The following is a 25420-nucleotide window of genomic DNA, read 5'->3' as shown; positions in this document are numbered from 1 at the left end:
ATGCAGTGGCATATTGCTTTACAATCTTGTGGTTGTGCAGTGAATCAAGAGTTTCGAGTTCCTTGAGGTCTCAAGTCGTGTCTGCTAGTTAATCGTGATAGCATTAGTGTACTTACGAAAAGAAACTGTTCTCTAATCAAGCTTGAGATTCGTATAGCGGGTCCGAAACGCAGGATCATAGAGATAACGGGCGCAGAGCGTATCCCCCGGCGGCACCATAGAGATAACGCAGAGTGGCTAGAGCTTCGCTCGCCTAGCCGGCTTCCGCTTCGGCAGTCCTCCTCCCCAACATGGCGCAGTCGATTAACATCACGGAGCTGAATCTGCCACAACTGGAAATGCTCAAGAACCAGCTGGACCAGGTGAGGACCTGTCCCAGCACCTTCCTCGCGCTTCACATCCTCCGACCGCGTTCCCTCCTGGTGGGGGATGTTTCCTTTCCCAGGGAAACCCCTATCCGGTCCCAGGTCCCGCCCCCTCTGCCTGAGCCCGGCTTTCTCGGTTCCCGAGCTGACCCTTTTTTCCCCCGGCTTCTGTAGGAAGTGGAGTTTTTGTCCACGTCAATTGCTCAGCTCAAGGTGGTACAGACTAAGTATGTGGAAGCCAAGGACTGTCTGAACGTGCTGAACAAGAGCAACGAGGGTATGGGCTAGGCGGGTGAGGGCACCTGGGGAAACGTCGCTAGCCGGCTTCTCTGTGGCTTTTTCCTAGTCAGTTTTCGTTAGAGAAAATTATCCGTTACGTAGTGTGTATAACCACACGAGCCCCCGCATGTTGCCTACGGAAATCTAAAATTTACAAGACATTCCTCAGTTACTGTTCTTTTCAATGTCTGTGGACACTGAGCCCAGGTGGGAGCTTCCCTTAACGTCTTCACGTGGGAGCGGCTAGCCTTCCCCAGCTGTTTGTCTTCATTACTTTCACAGGAAAAGAATTACTGGTCCCCCTGACGAGTTCTGTATCCTTTCCACGGGAATTGCTACCTTACCTTCTTCCACAGTCTTCCCCAAAAACGGAGAGAGTTTTGATTATTCCCCAACGATATTTATGAATAGTTGCACACTATGTAGTTCTCTTGTCTAACCTTGGACAGGTGTCCATGTAATACTTTGTATCAGAGTTCAGTGAATTGAAATGTGGTGTTTCTCTTTGTTGTTTAGAGATGTTATTATAATAAGAGATAAAGCTGGCATTCGGCTAATGCAGTTGAAAAAAAAATGTTAGGGTATTGAAATTGTGAACATGTCTCTTCTCAATTTTAGCTTAATTGCGGCTCATCCCTGAACTACTTTCACTAAGAAACCTAGATTGTTTCCACCTGTTGAAATGACCTGCTGTCAGAAATGACAGTTAAAGAGAAACCTAAGGGCGTTGGGGATTTAGCTCAGTGGTAGAGCGCTTGCCTAGCAAGCACAAGGCCCTGGGTTCAGTCCCCAGCTCCGAAGAAAAGAAAGGAAAAAAAAAAAAGAGAGAAACCTAAGAATAGCAATGTGGTGAAGACTGTTCTAAGTCACAACAATAGAGCCAGCAAGGTGACGCAGAAGGTAAAAAACCACACGTACAACCTGAGTTCAATCTCTGATACGAACATGGCGGAACGAGAAAACCAACTCCCAGAAGTTGTCCTCGGACCTCTGCTCCATGGCTTGCACACTTGTGAAAACACACACAAAAACAAGTAAATGTAGTGGTAGTTGGAAGGTGGAGAGATGGCTCGGCGGTCAGAGCCCTTGCTCTTGCTGAGAACCTGCTTTGGTCCCCAGTGTCTACACGGTGTAGGTGACTCCAAGGGGATACAGCAACCTTTCCCAGCTCCTGCAGGGACCAGGCATGCACGTACATACACACAGTCTTGTCTTAGGGTTTCATTGCTGTGAAGAGACTCCGTGACCAAGGCAACTCTTATAAAGGCAAACCTTTAATTGGGGAGGGTTTACAGATTCAGAGGTTTAGTCCATTATCATCATGGCAGGAAGCATGGCAGCATCCAGTAAGACATGTAGCTGCAGAAGGAGCTGAGAGTTCTACATCTTCATCCAAGGGCAGCCAGGAGAAGAGACTTCAGGTAGCCAGGAGGAGGAGGGTCTTAAAGCCCCACCGCCACACTTCCTCCAACAAAGTCACCACCTAACAGTGCCACTCCGTGGGCCAAGCATATTCTAACCACCACAAATCTACCAAAATTTTAAAAATTAAATAAAAGTTAATAACAGTCCATCAGGATCTATAGTTCAGGGGGAGTGAGGCTGGTTTTTCGCTCATACCATCTCTAGACCCTTAGGAGAGAATCCTAAGTATCCAACCCGTTCCCCCTGGAAAGACTGGTGTGGGAAATACAGGAGCTCCTTTAAGGATGAGAGATGGGGTCAGGACAAGAAAGTGTTCCAGCTTCTCTGTCTCCTTCCACTTACAGTGACCAGGAAGCTAAGGCCTTCGGCTACTTGGTTCTCCTGGCTGCAGCTTTTTAGAAAAGGCCCTTTGCGGTTAGCACTGTGGCTACCAAAACCATGTCTCGTGCTGCACCAGTTTTCCCTTAACCCTGGCTTCTCAGATGTATGTCCCCGGGAAGCTCCACGATGTGGAACATGTGCTTATCGATGTGGGAACTGGTTACTACGTGGAGAAGGTGAGCGGTGTGTGGATGTCCTCGGAGAAGGTGACAATGGGAGCTTAAGGGAAGAGGTGTGGCATAGGGCAGGGTTCTCTTTAGCCTTTCATTCATTCACCTCTGCTCTTGCAGACAGCTGAGGATGCCAAGGACTTCTTCAAAAGGAAGATAGACTTTCTTACCAAACAGATGGAGAAAATCCAGCCAGCTCTGCAGGAGAAGCATGCCATGAAACAAGGTCAGTTCTGCCCAGGCACCTCTTGTAAAACTGCTATTAGCAGGTTGTGTTTATTAGTCTCTGTGTGTGTGTGTGTACACCAAAAACCAAAAAACCAGACAGACAGGGCCATAGAAGTGCTGTGGTGTACATGGGAAAGTTGGAAGAAAAATTTCAGGAATTGTTTTTCTCCTTCCTCTCTGGGTCCTAGAGATTAAACTTTGTTATCGGGCTTGTGTGGCTTTTAGCTAAGATGAGGTTACAGCAGGAGGATCGCTGTGAATTCCAGGACTGCATAGCAAGACCCTGTCTCAAAAGAAAACAGCAGCCAGGATTTGTGGCACACGCTTCAGTCCCGTTTTTAGGAGGTAGAGGCAGAGGAATCACCCTTACTACATAGCCAGCTCAAGGCCAGTGTGGATGCGTGAGACTCTGTCCTACCCCCAAATAGATACAGTTGAATTAGGGACATAGTGTACACATATGTAATTCATATACCATACTATCCATTTAAATGAGTAACCTACCTATATGTGGTGGGGCACACCTGTAATTTCTGTACTCAGGAGGCTAAGATGAGTATTGCCAGGCTAGGGTAAATACCAAGATCATGTCTCAAAAAACAACGGTGGCTAGAGAAAGGTTCAGCAGTTACCAGCACTTAATGTGCTTGCAGAAAACACAGGCAGCTGGCAATGGGAGCTATGCCCTCTGTTGCTCCTTCATGATCATGGTACGTATGTATACATGCACACTCACAAACTAAATATTAAAAAACAACCAAGGACTGGCTGGGGAGATGGCTCAGGGCGCTTGCTGCATAACCATAAGGACTTGAGTTCAAATCTCCAGCACCCACATGCAAGTTGGACATGGCCCAAGTACTTGTAACTCCAGTGCTGGTGGGACAGAGACAGATAGATCTAGGAGTGCACTGGCTGGCCTCCCTGGTTGAATTGGTAAGTTCAATGGAGACCCTGTCCCAAGGGAGAGGCAGAGAATGACAAAGCACAGTGAGATGCCATGTTCTCCTTTGGTCTCCACACGCGTCCACACCCCATACAAACATGAAGAAAATATGGAGTGTAATGTGAAGCTGGAAGACATCTCCAGGTTAAAACCATGTCTCTGTGGGACGTGGTAGTGACACCTGTTAACCCAGCATTTGGGAGGCAGAGGCAGGCAGATGTGAGTTTGAGGCCAGCCAGGACTATGTAGAGACCCTGTCTCAAAAGCAGCAACAATACAAAAGACGTTTCTGCTTCTCTTTGGTGTCTGTTAATGAGTCTGGATGAAATGACTGTAAGTGCATAGGGATCTGTTAAATAAACATTAGTAATTACCAGGAAGTTAAAAAGGAAAGTGTAGGTCCAGTTCAGACTAATCGATCTGGAAAAGGTGTGTAGGAAGGTGTTCTGGGAGTGCTTTTTTTTTTTTTTTTTTTAAAGGTCTTGATTTTAAAGCAGTGGTGGAGGGGGGCTTATTTTTATTTTGAGACAACCTCATTCTATACTATAAACTAGAGTATCGAATAGAGAATAGACCAGATTCTATAGGCAGAACAGATCTGGAAGGCAAGGAAATCCACCTGACTCAGCCTCCTGATTTATTTTTTAAGTGGTGTTGGAAATTGAATATGGCCTTCAGTGTTGTGTGTTGTCAGCCCTCACATGACAGTCTTATGGTTATGGCTAACATTGTGTTTATTTTTACATTCCAGTGGTTAGTGGTTTAACTGTCAGTGTTCTTCTACCTTGGGTCCTCAACATACTCTCGCTAGGATGTGACTGCTCCTTCTTTTCTTGTAGCCGTCATGGAAATGATGAGCCAGAAGATCCAGCAGCTCACAGCCCTGGGGGCAACGCAGGCCACTGCCAAGGCATGAGAATGTGTCGCGGAAACGAAGCAGAGAAGGACCCTTTTTCAAAGGGCCTGGGACTTTTTTTGGCAGTGGCCTCCTGGGAAAGTGTCTGGGAAGAGAGGGTCTTGTGTTTAATGTTAATAAATGTTCCAGCTGTGCAAATGGTGGTCTTTTCTTACATTAAACAAGGGACCGGTGGTGAACTGGGAGTGCCCAGGGGGGTTACTTTTGTCAGGGGCCCCCAAACTGGACTAGCCACACTGCCTTTTGTAAGTTCCAACCAGCGGTTTGAGGAGCTGTAAGAAGGCTTGCACTAAGTTGCTCGAGCGGTTTTGCTTGTTGCCATGGGGACAGGTGGCAGGCGGAAGTGAAGCTGTACCAGAGACTTCCTCTTCCGGGTCGATCTTCCTGTGGAGGGAACCTTATGGGTAGAGGGTTCCTGCGAGGAGTCTTAACACTGTTGCCGTTCCGGTCAGTTCTCCAAGTCCAGCACTGTATGCTTGGCTCGGAGCCCGATCTGCCCCCTAAAAGACCTCGCAACAACCTCATGGCACCGCCCCGAATCGGGACGCACAACGGCACCTTCCACTGCGACGAGGCTTTGGCTTGCGCATTGCTCCGCCTACTGCCCGAGTACAGGGTATGGACCCGTGAACCTAACCAGGTCCTCTCTGATGCTTGCAGAAGCCTAAGCACCACCGTCCCCTGAGACACACGCCCTGGAAACCCAACCTTAGTTCTCTGACTCCTATCTGACAGCCCCTTCTGGTCTGCAGAATGCAGAGATTGTGCGGACTCGGGATCCTGAAAAACTGGCTTCGTGTGACATCGTGGTGGATGTGGGTGGTGAGTACAACCCTCAGAGACACCGTTATGATCATCACCAGAGGTGAGTTCACGAACTCGCTGCCTGTTCTGACTTTCTGGATTTAACTTTAATGCTCCAGTCCGGCCACCCACCCCTCCAAGTCCATGACAGCCAAGGTCACACTGCCTCATCATTGAAGCCACGCAATTTATTGCTCTGGGAATTAAAGCTTGCTTTGGGCTTGCTCCTTAGCCTGGAACTTCCATCAGTTCCCTCCTGCACTCACTTCTTTTCACACCAGCAGTTTTCCATTCTCCTGTCCTTGCCGAAGGCTGCTGGATTCTTCTAGTTCAAGGACAATCTACTGAGGTGGCCTTTTGCTTAAGAGTAGAGGTGTCTTGTCTGCGTTCACGTCTGTGCACCAAGTGCATTGGTGTCCACGGGGGTCGGAAAAAAGGCGTCAGGATCCCCTGGAGTTGGCATTAAAGAAGTCCTGAGACAGTGCCTGGATGCAGGGACTTGAACCTGCATCCTCTGCAAGAGCATCCTGCTCTTTTAGCCATCTCCAGCCCTGTGATGGTTAATTTTAATTACCATTATCAATTTGACACAATTTAGATTCTAGAATCAGCAGGGAATTGGTTCATTGAGGGACTATCCAGATGGGGATGGTCATGTTTGTGGGGTGTTTGCTTGCCTTGTAAGGCCCGGCCCACTGTGGGAGGCACCAATCCCTGGGCTGTGTGAGGGGAAGATGGTGAAGTGCGTGTGCCCTTGTTTGCTCTCTCCTCTTGTCTGGGAGAGATGTGACCTGCTACTCTAAGTTTATGCCACCTCCCCTTCTGTGATGGACTGCAGTCTGATGCTGTGAGCTACAATAACCCTTTCCCCAGCTGATTTCTGTCAGGTGTTTTATCACAGCAGCAGACAGGAAAATGGGCTGTTACGTGTGATATGTGGGCTGTTACGTGTGATATGTGGGCTGTTACGTGTGATATGTGGGCTGTTACGTGTGATATGATCACAGCACTGCTGCACCCTCATCCCTCACCTCCAACTCGAACTCATGCTTCAGTGCGGGTCCCCACCCTTCCTAAAAGATAGGCTTTCCTTGTGTGTGCTTCTTTCCCTCGTCCAAAGTCTCACAACTCCACCCTCCAATTTAGGAATATTTGTTCCCTTCTGTTGTTTGTTTGGTTTGGTTTTTGAAACATGATTTCACTATAGCACTGACTGTCTTGGAACTCCCTCTGTAGTCCAGGCTCCCAGAAATATGGCTGCCTCTACTTCCCCAGTGCTAGAATGAAAGGTGTGTGCTACCATGCCTGGCTTTTTTTACTTAATGTATATAAGTACACTGTAGCTGTCTTCAGACACACCCAACCCCATTACAGATGGTTGTGAGCCACCATGTGGTTGCTGGGAATTGAACTCAGGACCTCGGGAAGGGAAGAGCAGTCGGTGCTCTTAACCGCTGAGCCATCTCTCCAGCCCGCCTGGCTTTTTTTTCCCTTTTAAAGTAAATACATAAGTAAATATCACCAGTATGGAATGTGAATAGCCTCTTTGTTTTGTTTTTTTGGTTTGTCAAGACGGTTTCTTTATGTATCCTGACTGTCCTGGAACTCACTTTGTAGACCAGGCTGACCCCAAACTCACAGAGATCTGCCTGCCTCTGCCTCCCAAGTACAGGAATTAAAGGCTTGTGCCACCACACCCAGCTTGTGAATAGCCTTGTCCTCTAAAGTATAACAGCTACTTCCCTAACATCTGCATCCTAAGACGCATTATAAGTAATTTAGAGATGATATAGAAGATGCAGGAGGAGGAGCCAGGTGCATGGTGTACAGCTGTGACCTGCACTTCCCAAGTAGAGGCAGGAGAGCCATCATGTGTTAGCAAGTTTGAACCTAGCCTGGATCACATAAAACCCATTCCCCTCAAGGAAAAAAAATTATAGCCAGGTATGATGTTCTGCACCTTTAATCGTAGTTCTTGAGAGCCAAAGCAGGTAGAGTTCTGGGACAACCAGGACTACACAGAGAAACCCTATCTCCAAAAGTGTGTGTGCGTGCGTGTGCGTGTGTGTCTGTGTCTGTGTGTCTCTGTGTGTGTGCATGTGTCTCTGTGTGTGTGTCTGTCTGTGTCTGTGTGTCTCTGTGTGTGTGTGTGTCTGTGCGAGTGTGTGTCTGTGCGAGTGTGTGTCTGTGCATGTGTGTGTCTATGCATGTCTGTGCATGTCTCTGTGTGTGTGTGTGTGTGTGTGTGTGTGTGTGTCTGTGCGCGTGTGTGTCTGTGCATGTGTGTGTGTGTGTGTGTGCATGTCTCTGTGTGTGTGTGTGCGTGTGTGTGTCTGTGCATGTGTCTCTGTGTGCGCGTGTGCGTGTGCGTGTGCATGTGTATGGATGTATGGAGTTTCCAGGCAAACACTGCCCCACTTTACATAAAGAACTTGAAGTCTGGAGGCCAGGCCCTTGGGAAGCACAGATGGTGACAGTAAGCTACAGTTGCTCTGTCGTTTGTCCCCCTCTCACAGGTGACAGTAAGCTACAGTTGCTCTGTCACTTGTCCCCTCTCGCAGGTGACAGTAAGCTGTAGTTGCTCTGTCCTTTGTCCCCTCTCACGGATGGACTTGGAAGGACAGGATCTTTGACTTTTCTCCATAACGTTCAAAACATAAACCCAGCGTACAATAGGATGAGTCCCAGCGTTGTCACGGGAATGCCGGAGTAGAAGCTTTCAGCGAGGCCTATGTTGGCACAGAGGAAACCCTAACATCTTCTCAAGTGGTTTATCCCCCATCCCACTGATACCCAGATCTCCATATATAAACTTGCACACACAGATTAGACTCGTGGAGCAACTCTTTCAGCTCAGCCCCTCCCTGTGCTCCTTAGGACTTTTACAGAAACCATGAGTTCCTTGTGCCCTGGGAAGCCATGGCAGACCAAGTTGAGCAGTGCGGGACTTGTCTACCTGCACTTTGGGCATAAGCTCCTGGCCCAGTTGCTGGGCACTAGTGAAGAGGACAGCGTGGTGGACACCATCTATGACAAGGTAGGAGCCTGAGGACAGAGTTGTCCCATCTGTGCATTCCCACCAGCCTGCACGGCTGCAGCCCTGAACTAGGCTTCTGGTCTTAGTCACTGTCCTATTTCTGTGAAGAGACACCATGACCACAGCAGCTCTTACAAAAGAAAGCATTTAAATGGGGCTGGCTCATGGTTTCAGAAGTTTAAAACATCTGCTGTCATCATAGTGGGGAGCACGGCAGCACACAGACGGACATGCTGTCATCATAGTGGGGAGCACAGCAGCACACAAGCGGACATGCTGTCATCATAGTGGGGAGCATGGCAGCACACAGGCGGACATGATGCCAGAGAAGTTGCTCTAAGTTCTGCTGTGGATCAGCAGGCAGCAGCAGGCGAAAGTAACACTGGGCCTGGCTTGGTCTTTGGGAACCTCAAAGCCCACCCCTGGTGACACACCTCCTCTAACAGGGCCACACCTAGTTCTTTTTTTTTTTAAAGATTTATTCATTTATTATATATAATACACTGTAGCTGTCTTCAGACACCAGAAGAGGGCATCAGATCTCTTTACAGATGTTTGTGAGCCACCATGTGGTTGCTGGGAATTGAACTCAGGACCTCTGGAAGAGCAGTCGGGGCTCTTAACCACTGAGCCATCTCTCCAGCCCCACACCTACTCCTTAAGTAGAGCCACCACTCCCTGTTAACTAGCCATTCTCAGTCACTCTCCTCCTCAGGCATGCTCTTTGTTCCTTCCAGCCTGCATCTTGGAGAGGGAGTGAGGACTAGACATTAATATATGGGGAGGAGCCTTAGTACTTTGTTATATTGAGATAGGTTCTATCTATGCTGTTAGACCTGTAAGTGTACAGTACCACATCATTCTGGGAGGGGCTTTGAAAGCCTTTTCCAGGTTTTTCCTTCATATATATCAAGAAAACCTTCATATATATCTTCATATATATCAAGTGTTGTATCCAACACTTGAGAGGCTTAGACAGAGGATCTTGAATGCCAGGCCAACCTGTACCCCAACTCAAACACCAGACCAAACAAACAGAATTTTTGATATTTCTCAGTAAGCTACTTGCATCAGAAGAAGCACTGGGCTCAGAGATTCCAACGCTGTGGCTGGATAATAATTCTCCATAATTCACTGGTTACACAGGAGTTTGGCAGGATCAGGCAGAAAAGGGCAGACATCTTCAGGTTTGAGCCAAGCAGTACCAAGGACAGCACATACCCTTATCCCTGTAAGGCTCACTAGCCAAACCTCAGATCTACCAGTTCCCTGCCCTGAGACAGCAGCCTGAGCAGCATGCTCTTGAGCTCAGGTGTTGGGCTTAGTTCTCCAGCATCTGCTTCCACTTGATTGTACCACAGGGGGATGATGTGAGTGGGCTAAGAGTTTTGAGAATGCCAAGACCTGGAGTCAGTTTCCACTTTCACTCTGATGGGTTTTCTAAGTAGCTGGGTAAACTGTTTTTTTAAGTTTCTCCCCCTCCCATCCCAGAGCTGGGGACCGAACCCGGGGCCTTGTGCTTGCTAGGCAAGCGCTCTACCACTCTACCACTGAGCTAAATCCCCAACCCCTGGGTAAACTGTTTTTAAATGAACTCAAGGCCTTGGTATAGACCAAGAGGTGCTCTGCAGGGAGGACTTCCTTTTGTAGTGCTCCCTTGGGCTAGCCAGTGCTTTCCACACACCGAGTTACTTACTGATGGAGGCCTGCCTTATAGGGCCATGTCTCAGCATCTCATAATGGTTCCCCTCTAGAGTCTGAGGCATCGCAGCTCTTGATGTCTGACCAACACTTCCCCACTCAACTGTGTTAGGCCAGACCAACTCCTGCCTCATTAATTTGCTATCCAGTCTACCCTGCCCACCCACTCTTCCCTCTTTTGGCACAGAGTCCATTCCCACAAGCCTATCTAGGAACTGAAATCCTTGTTCAAAAGTCGGTGGCCGGGCTGGAGGTTAAGAACACAAGTGGACAGAATTTGTTTTTCCAGCATCCACTTGGTGCTTTGCAAACATCTGTGACTCTAGTTCCAGGAGCTCTGATGCCCTCTTCTGGCCTCCACTGGCACCACACCACACATGTACATCGTACATAGGCATACATGCAAGACACCCATATACATAAAAATAAATTTATTGGGGCTGGGGATTTAGCTCAGCGGTAGAGCACTTGCCTAGCAAGCACAAGGCCCTGGGTTCGGTCCCCAGCTCCGAAAAAAAAAAGAATTAAAAAAAAAAATAAAATAAATTTATTAATTTTATTTTCTAAAAGAATTATTTTATGTATATAAGTACACTGTAGCTGTCTTCAGACACACCAGAAGAGGGCATCTTATCACTTTACAGATGGTTGTGGGCCACTGTGTGGTTGCTGGGAACTGAACTCAGAACCTCTGGAAGAACAGTCAGTGTTTCTAACCACTGAGCCATTTCTCCAGCCCCCTAGTTTTTTTAAATAGACAAAGTCTTACTGCATATCTCTGGGTGTCCTGGAACTCACTGTGTAAAACAGGCTTTCCTTGAACCCACAGATCTGCCTGCTTCTGGGATTAAAGGTTGTGCCACTACACTGGTTAAAAATTTATTTAATGGGAAAAATTCAGCAGTCCTTCCACACCCACGCTGCCCGGGGCCTTGGCTGCTCATGGGACAGCATTGGAAGGCAGGTGACTGAACTCCAGACTCAGCTCAGCTGCTGCCCTCCCTTGTCCTCCCACTTGCATCTGGTCAAACATGGAGGGCTGGTGTGAGGTCGTGTGTGTTTACATGCTGTTAAGCCTCAAGGCTTCCCCCCTGCTGCTGCTTTAGATGTACGAGAACTTTGTGGAAGAGGTGGATGCTGTGGACAATGGGATCTCTCAGTGGGCAGAGGGGGAGCCTCGCTATGCACTGACCACTACACTGAGTGCCCGGGTTTCTCGCCTTAATCCCACCTGGAACCAGCCCGACCAAGACACTGAGGTAAGCCTGAGTCACAGAACTGCAGAAGACAAAGTAAGAACTTCCAAGGGTCTTCCAAGCCCTGTGAAGTAAAATTTGGACCACTGTTCAACATGTCTTGTCATTCCAACCATTCCCAGGCAGGATTCAGGCGTGCGATGGACCTGGTGCAAGAGGAGTTTCTGCAAAGACTAAACTTCTACCAGCACAGCTGGCTGCCAGCCCGGGCCTTGGTAGAGGAGGCCCTGGCCCAGAGATTCAAGGTAGCCCTGGGAGGTGGCCACGGGGCCATTTGGTCAACTGTGCCTCTTGCTCTACCCAAACCTTCTAGCCACACTCTGCTTCTCTTTCAGGTAGACTCAAGTGGGGAGATAGTGGAACTTGCAAAGGGCGGATGCCCTTGGAAGGAGCATCTGTACCACCTAGAATCTGAGCTGTCTCCCACAGTAGCCATCACCTTTGTTATCTACACTGACCAGGCTGGACAGTGGCGAGTCCAGTGTGTGCCCAAGGAGCCTCACTCATTCCAAAGCCGGTGAGAACCCACCTCGAGGTCTGTTTCGGCATTGCTGGAGGCTGCCGCCCATGTATGACAGCTGCTCCCTTCCCGAGTTCCTCATGCCCCCTCTGTTCTTACATAGGCTGCCCCCGAGTTCCTCATGCCCCCTCTGTTCTTACATAGGCTGCCCCTGCCCGAGCCATGGCGGGGACTTCGGGATGAGGCCCTGGACCAAGTCAGTGGGATCCCTGGTTGCATCTTCGTCCATGCCAGTGGCTTCATTGGTGGGCACCACACTCGAGAGGGTGCCCTGAACATGGCCCGTGCCACCCTTGCCCAGCGCACAGCACCTGTACCTCTTGCAAATGCTGTAGTCCAATAAAACTTATTCATCTCTAACTGACCCAGTCCCTCATCCATGAACCTGGGAATCCTCTGACTTGTAAGTACAACATCCTATGAGCAGGACCGTATGCCTGGCATCTCCCCATCTCAGCCTTGCTTTTCACACCAGTTGAGAACCATCTCAGTGGGCTGGAGATAGCTCAGCAGTTCACATGGTTGTTGTGGGAGAGGACAGATTCCATCCCCAGCACCCACATAGCAGCTTATAACTAACTCCAGTTCCAGGAGACCCAATACCCTTTCTGACCTCTGGCTGGGCACTAGACACACATGTGGTCCACATTTGTTTTTTTTTTTTTTTGGTTCTTTTTTTTCGGAGCTGGGGACTGAACCCAGGGCCTTGCTCTTGCTAGGCAAGCCCTCTACCACTCAGCTAAATCCCCAGCCCCGTGGTCCACATTTGTACATGCAGGCAACACACACCAACACACTCAGAGTTACATCCTGGTAAATGAGTGGAAACAAGAAAAACTTTATTTACAAGTGGGAGTGAGGGGAATGGGGTTGAGCAGATGGTAGTCCTGGAAGAGGGTCCCAAGGGGCAGAGGTTGGTGATGTCTCAGTAAATAGTGGTACTTCATGAACAGAGCCTCCACCTCCAGCTGGGGGCTCCTGGGCCCGACCAAGCACTGGGCTAAAGCGTGGAAATTGGGCGTTGACAAAGTACAGAGGGATGTGGGTGATTCGGCCTGTGGACCAGCACTGCAGAGAATGGGGAAGAAAGGCATCATCACTGTCTGGACCTCCAGCTATCCTGGACACCTGCACACACATGCTCACGCGCACAGTCAGCCTAGCCCTTGCTGACTCTGCACACACATGCTCATGCGCACACAGTCAGCCTAGCCCTTGCCGACTCACCACACTGAGCAAGGCCCCTTTGCTGAAGGAAGGATGGAAGGTGATGAGCTGAGCTTGGGCTCCTGGCTCCCCCTGAATAACACCACTAGGGCAAAACAAGAGGTGAGAAGGTCACAAGGCAGCTGGGTGTAGGAAGATCTTCATAGCCTGCCCCAAGGTCAGCTTGCACTTACCAGGGAAGCAGCTCAAACACGGGGCTGTTTCGAGTTCGAAAAAGGAGGATGACAGGATTCCCATCCTGAACCCGTGGGTTTCCTGTAAGAAATGGGTCGGCCAATGCAGTGACCTCTGGAAGCAAAGGCCCAGACGCAGAGGACAGCAGCCCAGGTGCTGTCAAAATCTATTAGGCTGTGACTTAGGAAAGCCCTTTCTCTAGTTTAGAGTAATGGCACACGCCTTTAATACCAGCACTGGCAGATAAACAGGTGGACTGTGAGTTCAAGGCCAGCCTGATCGAGACACTGGATTCCAGGATAGTCGGGACTGCTCAATGAGACCTTGCCTCACAGAAAGACAGCCCACTCTCTTTGCTCCTTACCTTTCATGAGCACAGCCAGTCGTTCACCACTAGGGTCCCAAACCATGGCGTGAGCCTCTCCCCCGAGTCTGTGATAAGACAAGCATTGGGTGTGGCTCATTCCGACTTCATCACTCCTCCCACAGCTACTCAGACTCACCTCTCCTCTCCATCTGGGGTCTGAATTGTTGTCTCAGAAAGATCTGCTACAATGGTGGCTGACTTTGCACCTCCAACATGTCCTTTCTCTGTTCCTGTGAGTGCAGAGGTTTCTATGCAGTATCCTTGGCTTCCATACTCCCTTCATCCCTCAGTGCACCCTAGAGCTGCTGTCTTCCTCTGACCACCCCAGAGTCTACATTCTGAAATGTCCTAACTCACCACATGGTTCTGGGAATGACAAGGAATAAATTAACGCTTCCCCCAATACAGTGAACAACAATCGTTTTCCGTCTGGACTCCAGCAGCCAGTCTGGGGACAGGAAGGAAAAGACAGGAGATAGTTCTACAAAGGGCTAAAGCAGGAGAGAAGTAAAGATGGGGAACCACGCAGGACGGGATGCAGGCCCAGAAGAACCCCTTCCTCCCAGCCTCTGAACCAACAGTGCCCACTTACCTGGCAGCGCCCTGAGAGAGTTGGCCACCCCTCACAAGTCCACATCCGAGCCTCCCAGACTCTGAGCCAAAGAAAGCCAGATTATAGCATGGGGCCTTCAGGCTCCAACCCTGGACTGATCCAGCAACTTGCAGTCCCAAGGTCAGGCCCGAAGTGAAGTGCCTTTCTTTGGGTTCTTTGCTCCCCTGGCTTTTCACCTACTCACCGAAAGACAGCGGAAGGAGTCGTAGCCAGGACTTTGCTGCCATCTGGGGACCATAGCAAGTTGGTAACCCCTCCTCCTCGGAACCAAGGAAGGGGGACACAGGTTTCTGTTGAAACGTCCCATACCTGAAATAGAAGTACAGAAACTCAAAAGACTGTCAAGCAGCTCGAGGTGGGCTACCCTCCTATGTACACAAACCCCACAGAAGAGGAAGCAGCAAGAAACTGGCTACTCAACATAGAGGCCTATGTTTAAGATCACAGTAAGAGCTGGCAGAGTTCATATATGAGGAGCCCAGATAAACTCTGGACAGACAACCGCACCAGGTGAAGAAGGCTCTTGTCTGAGGAGTGGGGAACCACTCACCAGAATAACAGCATCTACCGGTGAGGCTGACAGCAGCCACCCCCCATTGGGGGCCCAAGCCAAGCTGGTGACTGGTGTGTGCCCAGGGTGAGACAACACCTGGGCGCAGCCAGAGGAGGGTCTGCCGGGATAAACAAAGGTGTGTGGTGAGGAACAGTAAACAACCAAAGCACCAAGGGGGCGCCAAGGGGGCTGCTTTCCAGAGGGTAAAGGTGGGTCCACACTCACTGCAGGTAGCTCACACCACCCCTAACTCCAGCTCCAGGGTCAGTGCCCGCTCTAGCCTCTGCCACCAACCAACAACACAAAAATGAAATGAAAATCCCTACCATGATTCCATTTCCTTGCTTGCCTCTAACTTCAACCTAGGCTGGTAGAAAAGAATTATGGTGGAGGTTAAAGGGAAGTGCTATGGAGAGCCTGTGATTTACAGGGAATGAGCCAGGATAAAAAAGACCGCTCATGGCAGTAAGTCTAAAAGGGGCTGGGAGTGTCACTTCCCACTGAACTGGGCTGGAATTTCCTCTGACATAATCATCGAGGATCCAACCTCTGCTTCTCTTCTCACCCCAAACCCTAGTCACCTTTCTGTGTCAGAACATCACCCATTTCCACGTGCTCCATCACTGAGCGTTGTTTCAGCGCCACAGCCTGGGTTCTCCCCTTTCCACCCAGCAGTAGCCACCTTTAACTGCTGTGAGGCCCAGGTAACTGACAGAAGATTCAACTTTACAGTGACTGAGGACTTTCAAATTAGCTCTGAGCTCCAACAGTCAGTGGCTCCACTGTCCCTGAAGCCAGCTCTTCAGACCTCTTCAAATGCACATTCAGACTGTCCATGCAGCACATTGCCCAAGCTTTGACTGTTATTGTAGATATTATATTTATATATAAATGTATTTTTATAATACATATCCAATATAATATGGCATAGAAGACATGTTATATAAGTATAAATGATTATGTATTAAGATGTATTTTAGGGGTTGGGGATTTAGCTCAGTGGTAGAGCGCTTGCCTAGCAAGTGCAAGGCCCTGGGTTCGGTCCCCAGCTCCAAAAAAAAGAAAAAAAAAGATGTATTTTAAATCTATTATGTAAAATATTTTATATTATATATTTTATATATATTAAATAAATATTATAAAAGTTCAATCTTAAGAAACCACAGTGGACAGATAGAACTACTCCCAAACACTGTTTTCTAGCTGTAACATGTACTCTGACAGTAGAAAGGCGGTCACATCTCTGGATTCAAGCTCAGCCTAGTCTACAGAGCAAGTTCTAGGACAGCCAGGGCTACACAGAAAAACACTGTTTCAAAAAAAAAAAAAAAATGGGGTTGGGGATTTAACTCAGTGGTAGAGCGCTTGCCTAGCAACCGTAAGGCCCTGGGTTCGGTCCCCAGTTCCGAAAAAAAGAAAAAAAAACAAAACAAAACAAAAAGTTGTGTTTGACCACCACTTGAGTGCACACATACATAATAAATTTTTATTTTATTTAAAAAGGGCAACCCAGGGCTGGAGAGATGGCTCAGCACTTAAGAGTGTGTATCTTTTTCCCAAAGAACCAGAGTTTGATTCCCAGTACCTATATCTGGCAGCTCGCCACTGTCTGTAACTCCAGTTCCACCAGATCCAATGTCTGTAGCTGCTGTAGTGCTGTGCGTGTGTGCGCGCGCGCACACACACACACACACACACACACACACGATTAAAAATACATCTTTTACTGTTCATGTGTGTGGGTGTTTTGGATGCACGTCAGTGCCCATGTGTATGTACTGCCCATGACAGACAGAAGAGGGCATCAATCTCCTGAACCTTTAATCCTCAGCACCATCTCCACGACCCTAAAACAAAACCATTTTAAACGGCAGCCTGTCTTTTGTAGCATCCCTGCTAAAAAACTGTCACTCCTCCATCAAACTTTGCTGGCTTCTCCCTAAAAAATAATTTTTTTAAATTCTAATTTCCTAGGCAAGGGGCTGGAAAGATGGCTATGTGGACAAGCACTGGCTGCTCTTCCAGAGGACCCAGACTAGATTCCCAGCTCCCACATGATGATTCACAACCATGGGTAACTCCAGTCCCAGAGTACATCGCCCTCTTGTGGCTTCCTTGGGCACTGCATGCACATGGTATGCAGACATACAGGTAGGCAAAACAGCCATACATAAAATTTTAAGAAATAAACCTCGTTATAAAAGATTTTCCCAGGAGAAACAGCGTGTGTGTTACACTCCTTTCCCTTGAGAGGTGGAGGCAGGAGGATCAAGAGTTAAAGGCCAGCCCCATCTATACTTAACTTGGGGGTCAGAGTTGCCTAATTAAACCAAAGGCACATGACTCAGTATTACCAGTGCCAATGTTTCGTGCCGTTTGTAAAATTAAGAAGACTTTTTTTTTCTAAATAACTGCAATTCAAGACAGAACATTAACAAAGAAAAGTCAGACCTGAAGGGAACTACTGGTGAGATCCAAGTAATTTCTGAGCATAGGTAATAGTAACGGACGGCAGGGGCAGGGGGTGGCTCAACCCATTAATCCCAGGAATAGGTAGACACAGCTCTGTGAGTTCAGGTCCAGCCTGGCCCACAGAGTTCCAGAATAGCCAGGTCTATAGAGAAACCCTGTCTCAAAAAAAAAAAAAAAGTGATGGGCAGACGTCAGCTTCTCAGTCTGAGAGTCTGACATGGAGACACAGACACCAGCTCAGCCACTGAGTGAGCAGAAGGAAAGGCTCGGGCATGGTGGTGCAGCCGTCAGTGCCAGCACTCAGGAGCCGGAAGCAGGTCTGTCTCTGAGAGCTCAGTACTAGCCTGGTCTACACAGTGAGTTCTAGGCCAAGAAAGGGAGACCCTAACAAAAGAATAAAGAGAAAAGATACCGAAAACAGTGATTTCCTAACTTCTTTATGAAGATTGTGCTAAAACAGGGCTGCAGGGAAGGAGAAAAAGAAACAGTGGAGGAGGGAGAAGAAAGATGGCGGTGCAGCCTGAAGACCTGAAGGCAGACAACCCCAGAGACCCACACAGCGGGGGGGGGGGACCAACTCCCCAAAACCATCCTCTACACTTGACCTATCACATGAGTCCCCACATACAATACATAAATGTGCTTTTTGTTTGGTTTTTCAAGGATTTCTCTGTGTAATAGGGCTGTCCTGAAATCCTTCTGTAGACCAGGGTGGCCTCGCGCTCACAGAGATCCGCCTGCCCCTGCCCCCCAGTGCTAAGAGTGGAGGCGTGCACCAATCACCTGGCTAAGGTTTCCTTGTTTATTCATAACCTCAGATATTCTGGTTTTATTTTTAGTTCTCATGGTATTATCCCGACTTTTTGTTTGTTTTGCTGTAGTCTTTTTTGAGACAGGGTTTCTCTGTGTAGCCCTGGCTGTCCACCTTCCTCTCCCTCTGGAGTGCTGGGGTTAGAACTGTGGGGCCACCACTACCTGCTGATTGCTCCAACTTTTATGGTTTCCACCCATGTCTGTCTCTGTTCCTACTCTATCCCTCTGTCTGGCAGTGTGTGACCCACAGGTATGTTCTCCCATAATCCTAGAGACCTCTGAATCTGTCCCTTTGTCTAGACAGAGCATCCTGGCACCTACCTGACCTCGGGTCTGCTTCTCCCACAGCCCTGGGAAGTGCTGTGAGGAGGATAACTTGACACCCTATGGGCCTGCCCCTGCATGACCCTCAGAAAGGCCAGGCCAGAAGGCCAGGACTCACCTCGTAGATAAGGAAGTGGGGTCCAGGGTCCAGATGAGAATACAGCTCTGGCAGGCCACAGCCAAGACAGAGGCACTGAGGGGCTTCCAGGCCAGTGCTGCCACATTTCGCTGTAGACGGTGCTTCAGGGAGGGAACTATAGTGCTAGGGCACAGAGGTAGGAAACTAAGTCCAAGCAAAGACACTAAGCTCAAAGAACCAAGCCAAGAGTCCCACTAAAAAAAACAAAACAAAACAAAAACAACAACAACAACAACAAAACCAAGGTGCTGGTGAGATGGCTCAGCGGTTAACAGCACTGGCTGATCTTCCAAAAGGCATGGGTTCAGTTCCCAGAACCTACTTGGTAGCTCCCAACTGTCTGTAACTCCAATTCCAGAGGATATGTTGCCCTCTACTGGCCTCCTTGGGCACTGTATGGATGCAGTGTACAGGCAAAACACTCAATCACATAAAATATAAAATAAAATTTAAAAAAAAATTTAAGAAGGTAAAACAGGCCAGGTGTCATGGCACATGCCTTAAATCACATCACTCAGGAGGCAAAGGCAGGCAGATCGTTGAGTTTGAGGCTAGCCTGGTCTACAGAGCAGATTGCAGGACAGCCAGGGCTGCTATAAAGAGAAACCCTGCCTCCAAAAAAAAAAAAAAAAAAAAAGGAGGAGAAGGAAAAAAAGGAGGAGAAGAAGGAAGAGGAAGAAGAGGAGGAGGAAGGGAGGAGGGGGAGGAAGAAGAAGAGGAGGAGAAGGAAGAAGAAGAAGAGGAAGAGGAAGGGGGAGGGGGAGGAAGAAGAAGAGGAGGAGAAGGAAGAGGAAGAAGAGGAAGAGGAAGAGGAAGAAGGGGAGGAAGGGAGGAGGAGAGGAGGAAGAGGAGGAGGAGGAAGAAGAGGAAGAGGAAGAGGAGGAGGAGGGCTAGAGAGAAGCTCAGAGGTTAAGAGCTCTGGCTGCTCCTTTAAAGGAGCTGGGTTCAATCCCCAGTGCCTATATGACAGCTTACAGCTTACTACTGTCTGTAACTCCTCTCATAGCACCAAGCATGCACATGGTACACATATATGTGCTTTCTCAGGCAAAAATACCCATACACTATATAAAATAAAATGAATCTTAAAAAAACAAAAACAAACAGGAAAACAAAAGATAAAAAGTAAAACCACAGTGAAGACTCTAAGTCAGGACCTAAAGACATAGCTCAGGGGTAACCCTGGTAAAACCAAAGGGATAGTGGAGTCCATCCAGGGACTGGGTCAAGAGCATTGGGTACTGTGAGACAGAAGCATAAATAAAGTAAAACTTAGATATACACCAGGCGTCATGGCACACCTCTTTCATCCCAGCACTTGGGAGGCAGAGGCAGGGGGATCTCTGCTTTCAAGGCTGGCAGAGATCCAGTCGTAGAAAAAAAAAAAAAGAAAGAAAGAAAAGTTAGATGCAGAAAGGACTCATTCAATTTTGGAGTGTCCCAAACCTCAATTCTGGACCAGCCCATGAAGTGCAGGACCAAGGCCAGCAGGAAGGTGAGACTGGTCTGAACCTGACCCTGCTTGCTCACACACGCACCTGTTGGCATTATAAACACGGATGGAGTCATCCAGCAGGGCCACTGCAAACTTGTTGGTGTGAGGATGCCAGGCAAAGACCCGTAAGCAGCAGCTGGACCTGCAGTGGATGAGCACCCAGTTGGCAGCTGGACCTCCGTCAACGGCCTAGCAACTCAGACTCCCCTCCACAGGAGCAAAGGGGTGCTCAGGCTCGCTCTCCTTCCTTTCTGAGGATGGGCAGAGTGGTGCCTTAGTTAGAGCAACCAGAGAGTAAAGGGCTGACTCCATCCTTCAGCTCTCGATCCACCATCCAGGGGATCGGGCAGGAACCCGAGGCAGGAACTATGGTGGATGGTATTTGCCCAGCCTGCTTTCTTCTTTCTTTCTTCTCGGGGGATGGGGTGGGATAGGTGGTGGGTGGCTTTTTTGTTTTGTTTGAGGCAGTGTCCCAGGAGGTAGTTCTAGCTGCCCATAACTCACTCTGTAGACCAGACTGGCCTCTAACTCAGACTGAGTGCTGAGGTTAAAGGGAATCATAACTATATCATTTATTCTGCTTTCTTATAGCACCCAGGGCCACCATAGTGAGGTCGCCTTCCTACATCAATCATCACTCAAGAAAGTGCCTCACAGCTTCCCCACAGGGATGAGCTCTGCAAATGACTCCAGCTCACAGCAAGCTGACAAAACTAGACCAAGGGTAACAATGTGGAGAGAGGAGTCTCTGCCTTGACCTCTCTCCCTAAAGGAAATTTCAGTTCAGGAATTCTGTCCTACAGGTGCCAGAGTTTGTGCACTCACCAGTTAGTGACTTGGGCAAATTCAGCAATCAGATCCTCACTCCTGAGCTGCAAAAACACAGCAAATAGACAACATACAGAAGGAGCTCACCTACTCAACTTTCCCACAGAGACAGCACAGCCAGCCCCGCCCACAAAAGAAAAAGGTAGGGCAGAGTCTAAACTTACTGAGAGGTGTGGGAACAAGGAGCCATGGAGGGAGGAGGCCTGGCCACAGAGAGCCAGGGCCCAGCTGGAGGCTGTCTTTACCCACTCAAACACTGTGAGGTAAAAGAGACAACTTTGATGCCATCATGCGCGGGGCTACAACCAGCCCTGCTCTTGGGTGAGGACAGAGTCAAAGCTCTTCAGTTCTTGCACACAACAGTGAATGGGCTTGGACACCTCCTCTCCAGTACCCACTCTGGGTATCTGGGTACTTGGAAGAAAAAGTGACAGGCAAAAGCAGGTGAAAGGGAGATGCTGGGCTAACAGGTGTTGGAGTGAGGTTGGGAAGTACGGGGAGGAGCCTACAAACAGAAGGGACTGGAGGGAAACTTACCTTCTTCCTCTGAATTTGCAATTTCATTCAGGACTCCAAAAAGACCCACATCGTGCCTCACAAGGAGAAAAAGATAGAGTTATTCTGATCCTGTTGTAAGTCCCCCGGGTAGGTTTCATTCACTCAATAAACATTACAGATAAGAGGGTTGGGCGTGTATGCCTCAGTTGGTAGAATACACACCTAACATAAGTAAAGCCCTGGAGTGAATCCCCACCAGCACATAGAATCAGATGTGGTAGCTTATGCCCGTAGCCCAACACTGGATGGGTAAATTTGAGAAGATCAAAGTTGAAGATCTCTAGCAACACAGTTCTTATGAGGACAGCCGGGGCTGGATGAAGCATTATCTCATTTTTAAAAAAAGAAGTGGGGTAGTGGTCCCTCATGGCTTTAATCCCAGCACTTGGGAGGCAGTTCCCCAGTTCTCGGATCTATGAGTTCAAGGCCAGACTGGTCTACAAAGTGAGTTACAAGACAGCTGGTGCTGTACAGAAAACCTGTCTCAACAAAGAAAACAAACAAAAAAAGAGGTATTACATTTTTAGTGAGTGTCAACTATGCATCAAGCATTTTATATGCTGTCCTTTAATTTACTTATCACATTAGTTTAAATGACATTTTGCCCACTTACAGATGAGGCAATTTAAATGTCAGGGATTGGAGTTGGTAGACTTTCTGAGCTCCTCAGTTAGGACTTGGCCAGGTGTGATGGCAAACACCTTTAATTCCAGTTTGCAGGAGGCAGAGGCAGGAAGAACCCTGTGAGTCCTCAGTCAAACTGATCTAAGTGGTAAATTCATCCAGCCACATGATACTGATTGAGATGAGGCCCTGTCTCAAAAAGAGTGAGGAGGAGGACCAGGAGGAGGGAGGAAGAGGGGGAGAGTAAGAGGGGAAGAGGGAGATGAGGAGAGGGAGAGGGAGAGAGGCATCAACCATACTTTCAGTGAATGGCAAGTCATCAAAGTGTCTTCAGCAAGGGAAACAAATAACCACATGAGCACTTCACAAAGATCAAGTTGGACATTAGAGGAGTCCAGAATGGAGAAAGGAATCAAATAAGAAATGGTTTAAGGTGGCCCACAACTTTAACCCTAGCACTTAGGTAGCACAGACAGGCAGGCAGATCTCTGTGTCTGAGGTCAGCCTCATCTACAGAGAAAGTTCCAGTACAGCTAGGACTCTTACACAGAGAATCCTTGTCTTGAAAAATAAAATAAAATAAAATAAAATAAAAAGAGAAAAGAAGAAGCTACTTAAGGATTCCTCAGAAAAAAAAGGTGAAGTAGCCTGAACTTGTGGGATTCAAAAGAGACAAGTTTGAGAAACTTGGGAAGCAGAATACATAGACCTAAGGAATAAGTAAGATATCAGTAAGGGCTTGGAGAGATGGCTCAGAGGTTAAAGAGCACTGACTGCTCTTCCAGAGGTCCTGAGTTCAATTCCCAGCAACCACATGGTGGCTCACAACCATTTGCAATGGGATCTGATGCCCTCTTCTGGTGCGTCTGAAGACAGAGACAGTGTACTCATATAAATAAAATCTTTAAAAAAAAAAAAAAGAGAGAGAGAGAGAAAGAGAGAGACATCAGTAAGGCTGAGAAACAGCCAGCAGTAATTATATCAGCAAATATGTCTATAACATGTCAGGCACTGGTCTAGGTGCTTCCATAGTCAATTTAACCACCACCCCGATACTACTGCCCAGTTTCTGTCTTGTTTGCTTTTTGGTTTGATTGGTTGTTTTTGAAATAGTCTCATGTAGTCCAGGCTAGCCTCAATTTTGCAATGTAGTCAAGAATGGCAACAAGTGGGCTGGAGAGATGGCTTAGTGGTTAATGGCATTGGCTGCTCTTCCAGAGGTCCTGAGTTTAAATCCCAGCAACCACATGGTGGCTCACGACCATCTGAAATGAGATCCGATGCCCTCTTCCGGCGTGTCTTAAGACAGAGACAGTGTACTTATTAAATCTTTTTTTTTTTTTTTTTTTTTTAATGGCAACAAGCTCTTGCTCTTCCTACCCGGTGCAAAGATGACAGAATGCACTATCACATCCAGTTCTACGTGGTGCTAGTTACTGATCCTAGCTAGGGCTTCCTACATGCTAGGCAAACACTCTACCAACTGAGCTACATCCCATGTCCTGTATGTAAAATTTGGATAAAAGACTATTTGGCAACAACTCACAAAGTAACAAATGAACGTAACCCAGGAACCCAGGTATTTAATTTCCATGGATTTGTTTTACAGATAATGGCAATTATAATTATGGTGAAGGCAAACATATGTAGGGCTTAATGTGCCAGGAAATGCCTCTAAGTGCTTCGCATCTCTTTAGTCACCACAGTGTAAAGGAGTTTCGTTTTAGGACAGAGTAATTAAGTAACTCTTCCAAACTTACACAGCTTAAAAAAAAAAAAAAAAAAAAAAAAAAAGGTAACACAGCTTCAACTCTTACATGTACTACTTATTAAGGAATAATACAACCTTCACCTAACTCTCCTGGGTTTCAGATAAAAGCAAATGAATAACGCACAACGTGAGATCGTTGCTGAGAGGTTTGTAAAATCAAGCCAAGCTATTAGGGATAAATGAAGCTTATGGTAAGCCCTGGAGTTTTACAATAAAGATGGATCATCTAATATGACTGGTGGGAAAACACAGGCTGCAATGAGTAGCCTTTTCAAGAGCTGCCCAAAGCAGACTCGGAGACCATGGCCCAGCAACCGTTTGCCATGCCTCACCAAACATTGATGCATCTCTTCCACACTTGCTCCCGGTGATGGATGAAGGCAGTTCTTGTACCATGGTCCAGCCTCCCAGGAGCTTTTAGGGGATCCTTGGTCAGGTGCAGGACAGGAAGATTGATCCACTATACCTCAGAAGTGAGGGAGGGGAGGCAGTCAGTCTCTTCCCCAAATCTTAACAGAACTCCCTTCCATCCCCATCCTATGGCTGGCGGCCCCATTCCCCATATCCACAAATGTAACACTTGTAGGACAGAACATTTTCAGTACTCATCTGCAAACCACAATCGTTTTTTTACAGTGCTGACACTAACAAGACCTCATTCACCGCATCCTTCATCTTTTCTCTACCCTTCCTAGAACGTCCTCACATGCCTGGGGATCCCTTACAGGCCCTAAAATATATTTCGTTCTCTCCAGTCCCCCGTGGGAGCCAAGGCGTCCCCAATCTGTGAGCCCCGCCTCGTCGCCCCTATTCCCACTCTCTGGAGACCCACCGCCACATCCCCAACCCCGACCACCTGGCCCCGGAAGTCGGGAGGCGGGCTCTCATAGCTGTTGCCGGTCACCAGCTCGTTATTGTGCTCATACAGGGTGACTTGACCTCTAGGCGGCGGCGGGGGAAACAACCCCAGGGAGCACATCTTGTCAGTCCGGAGGGCGTCTGGAACCGACAGGCTCCCGGCTGGTGACTGCGCTCTCCTGAATCTTAGTTCCCGGGCTAGATTCGTATGCGGACGGGTAGCCGTACAGGACAAACTACTGCGTGAAGCTGAACGGAAGTGCAAGGAAGAAAGTTCCGCGTGAGGTTTCAGGACGGACTTCCGGAACTTCCTGGCGCGCCCCCTTGCGGACGGAGCGGACCCGACACTGACACGTCCGAGGACCGACCTGTATAGTAAGGAACGCCGCGGTTTGGTTTTGGTTTGTTTCCTGTGAGACTACTGTTTTTTCCAACTCTGAATCTCCAGCAGCGTCTCCCACTCACTTACTTAGTACGGAAAAAGCCCAAAATAAGCCAGGTTTAGGAAAGTACCTAATTAAACTCTCCAACCCCCGTAAATAGCCCTGAGGAAAATAGACTGTGTCATCCTACCAG

At 48.3% G+C, this 25420-nt stretch overlaps 3 protein-coding genes across 4 annotated transcripts; 2 read left to right on the top strand and 1 right to left on the bottom strand.

The window, feature by feature from the left end:
* The first annotated feature begins 232 nt into the window (after positions 1-232).
* Pfdn5 (prefoldin subunit 5) lies at positions 233-4848 on the top strand. Its single transcript, XM_032884674.1, has 6 exons — positions 233-362; positions 540-642; positions 927-958; positions 2552-2626; positions 2741-2846; positions 4634-4848. The coding sequence occupies exons 1-6, from the start codon at positions 291-293 to the stop codon at positions 4708-4710; spliced, it is 465 nt and encodes a 154-aa protein (XP_032740565.1). The 5' UTR covers positions 233-290; the 3' UTR covers positions 4711-4848.
* Positions 4849-5070: 222 nt separating this feature from the next.
* On the top strand, positions 5071-12392 carry Myg1 (MYG1 exonuclease). The gene is made up of 7 exons (XM_032884665.1): positions 5071-5326; positions 5463-5575; positions 8392-8551; positions 11359-11511; positions 11631-11753; positions 11844-12025; positions 12173-12392. Exons 1-7 carry the CDS (start codon positions 5111-5113, stop codon positions 12369-12371), a joined length of 1146 nt encoding a protein of 381 aa, XP_032740556.1. The 5' UTR covers positions 5071-5110; the 3' UTR covers positions 12372-12392.
* A 450-nt stretch (positions 12393-12842) lies between these two features.
* Aaas (aladin WD repeat nucleoporin) lies at positions 12843-25110 on the bottom strand. Of its 2 annotated transcripts, none has more exons than XM_032884644.1 (16): positions 24819-25110; positions 24319-24446; positions 21571-21626; positions 21198-21289; positions 21031-21077; positions 20249-20347; positions 18690-18833; positions 14960-15080; positions 14594-14718; positions 14389-14449; positions 14154-14244; positions 13933-14026; positions 13794-13861; positions 13429-13510; positions 13256-13340; positions 12843-13096 (listed from the first exon to the last, which is right to left on the bottom strand). In XM_032884644.1, the coding sequence occupies exons 1-16, from the start codon at positions 24963-24965 to the stop codon at positions 12872-12874; spliced, it is 1665 nt and encodes a 554-aa protein (XP_032740535.1). In that variant the 5' UTR covers positions 24966-25110; the 3' UTR covers positions 12843-12871. The 2 variants fall into 2 exon arrangements, with proteins under 2 accessions (XP_032740535.1, XP_032740542.1); XM_032884651.1 differs by having other exon boundaries at positions 24843-25110.
* Positions 25111-25420: the final 310 nt, after the last annotated feature.

Source organism: Rattus rattus, chromosome 1, assembly GCF_011064425.1.
Source record: "Rattus rattus isolate New Zealand chromosome 1, Rrattus_CSIRO_v1, whole genome shotgun sequence".
In the NCBI taxonomy this organism is placed as follows: domain Eukaryota; kingdom Metazoa; phylum Chordata; class Mammalia; order Rodentia; family Muridae; genus Rattus; species Rattus rattus.
The sequence above is the reverse complement of the archived record's forward strand: the minus strand, read 5'-3'. Positions and strand labels throughout refer to the sequence as shown.

Coding starts and splice junctions, on each gene's coding strand:
- Myg1 (XM_032884665.1), top strand. CDS start 5,111: ATGGGTAGAGGGTTCCTGCGAGGAGTCTTAACACTGTTGCCGTTCCGG. Junction 5,327..5,462: donor GCCTACTGCCCGAGTACAGG/GTATGGACCCGT, acceptor TCTGGTCTGCAG/AATGCAGAGATTGTGCGGAC. Junction 11,754..11,843: donor CCCTGGCCCAGAGATTCAAG/GTAGCCCTGGGA, acceptor CTTCTCTTTCAG/GTAGACTCAAGTGGGGAGAT.
- Pfdn5 (XM_032884674.1), top strand. CDS start 291: ATGGCGCAGTCGATTAACATCACGGAGCTGAATCTGCCACAACTGGAA. Junction 363..539: donor TCAAGAACCAGCTGGACCAG/GTGAGGACCTGT, acceptor CGGCTTCTGTAG/GAAGTGGAGTTTTTGTCCAC. Junction 2,627..2,740: donor CTGGTTACTACGTGGAGAAG/GTGAGCGGTGTG, acceptor CTGCTCTTGCAG/ACAGCTGAGGATGCCAAGGA.
- Aaas (XM_032884644.1), bottom strand. CDS start 24,965: ATGTGCTCCCTGGGGTTGTTTCCCCCGCCGCCGCCTAGAGGTCAAGTC. Junction 13,511..13,793: donor ACTGGCTGTGCTCATGAAAG/GTAAGGAGCAAA, acceptor CATTTCTTACAG/GAAACCCACGGGTTCAGGAT. Junction 13,341..13,428: donor GTGTTTGAGCTGCTTCCCTG/GTAAGTGCAAGC, acceptor GTTTTGCCCTAG/TGGTGTTATTCAGGGGGAGC.